Here is a 1,726-nt window from a genome sequence, read left to right as displayed (position 1 = left end):
AGTATACGTTCACACTTTCCTGTCTTTGCATCCCAGATCCGTACCGTCTTGTCCTCAGAGGCCGAAGCCACCATCGTCGAGTCGTGTGAGAACACTACTGAGGTGGTCCCTGCGCTATGACCTTCTAGCGTCCACAAGCACGCGTCCCAGTCTTCTATGACCTGTGGCCAAACACTTAACCATGCTGGGATGCAATTTCTGAATGTTTTTCGGATGATGCTCCTCTTCGGGGCGAAAGCCAGGGCAGAAGAATAAATCTGCAACGGTGCTTCATTTATCACAGAGAGATGCCCCTGAAGGAATCGAACGGCATCAGCCAGAAACCTGAATAGGCTCGAATCGCTTCGGTCCTAACAAAACTCAGCGGCGGCCCAAACTTCAAGCTATGGAAATGGCTTGCCTCTAGCCAATCAATCAACGACCTGATTGAGTCAAGGCTTTCTCCGGCTCGGCCCATCATGCTCAGCGCCTCTACCCAATGAAGAAAGTGTATTTTCAGAAAATCGTAAACCTCGTGGCTGTCATTCGGCTTAAAATCGACCTTGGTCTGATGATGGACCCAGTACATACATGCATATTGAAGCTGTGGGGGTATGCCTTCCTCGAGTCGTGCACCAGCCACCACAGATCGACGCATACCTGGGAAAGACAGGCCGCATATGTTCTCACGCAGAGCCCCTCGCATAAGTCGTAAACAGTGTTTTGCCAGGTTCCGGTGAGTGAGTCTCTCATCCACCCAGAAGTCACTCTTCTCCGTGACAAGATAATCTCGAAATGACAAATGCAGCAACCGCACGGGCAATGTACGTTTGAGCGGGATGCTCAAAACTGAATGGAGTACTTCCAACCTTTCATCCACAACATCAGGCGAGACGTCAAGCAGTCGCGATAGGGCCGTTACGGACAGAGGACTTGCAAGGGTAACGATACTGCCAACGATTTCCCTAAAGTCTTTGATGATCTCCTCTCTGTCAGCTTGCGAGACTTCGGTTATTTGTGAGCGCAAGATCGGCCCATAGGTTTGGTCAAGTTGAGACCCCTGACTCTTGTTTCCTTGGTCTAGCACCTTTTGCAACCGTGTTTGAGGATTCCATCTGCGGTCGCTGATGAACCGACAAATGGTCATCGCGAAGATGAAGAGTGGCACAGCCATCTGCGTCAGGTCTTGCAACGTTTGCTGCCCTGGCCAATCGGATGGTAGCTTTCGCTCATCCCCCACGGTCATGTTGAAGCTATCTCGAATCTTTCGAAACTCATGAGCGAGAAAAGCCGATATGTCGTGCTCAACAGTTTGCACAGGTATTTCGTGCAGAACAAAATATTTGTAGGTGCCTTGAATCTCGCCGAACCCCAGCCGAACTGGAAGTTCCGGCCTGCTGGTTAACAAAACCTTAAGGCGAGGGCGGTGAATTTGTGTTTGCGAGAGAATGTTGACCAGCGACCTAACATCGGCCTCCCGCTCGCACTCGTCCAGAGCATCAATGATCATTACGACCGAAAATGGAGTGGATGGCATTGCTGCTGCTTTTGACAGTGGTTCTCGAATAAGCTTTTCGAACTGTTCTCTCACGGCCTTGCCGACTATGTCGGGATCGGCATCGATTGCTTTCTTGACGAACAGTGCAACTCCCGACATGCTCCAGGCCAGCTGACGGGCTAGGGTAGGCACAAATTTGGCCAGGTTACCTCGGTCAATCTCTCCTCTCTTGAAGAAGAAACTAGCGCC

General features: G+C 50.9%; 1 protein-coding gene across 1 annotated transcript; it reads right to left on the bottom strand.

Moving 5' to 3' along the window:
- Positions 1-277: 277 nt before the first annotated feature.
- On the bottom strand, positions 278-1,636 carry FOIG_16897 (uncharacterized protein; the record flags this gene model as incomplete). The annotated part of the gene is made up of 1 exon (XM_031218377.1): positions 278-1,636. One exon carries the CDS (start codon positions 1,634-1,636, stop codon positions 278-280), a length of 1,359 nt encoding a protein of 452 aa, XP_031051909.1.
- Between the last annotated feature and the right edge of the window lie 90 nt (positions 1,637-1,726).

Source organism: Fusarium odoratissimum (assembly GCF_000260195.1).
Source record: "Fusarium odoratissimum NRRL 54006 unplaced genomic scaffold supercont1.296, whole genome shotgun sequence".
Taxonomy (NCBI): domain Eukaryota; kingdom Fungi; phylum Ascomycota; class Sordariomycetes; order Hypocreales; family Nectriaceae; genus Fusarium; species Fusarium odoratissimum.
This window is presented reverse-complemented; position numbering and strand designations above follow the sequence as displayed.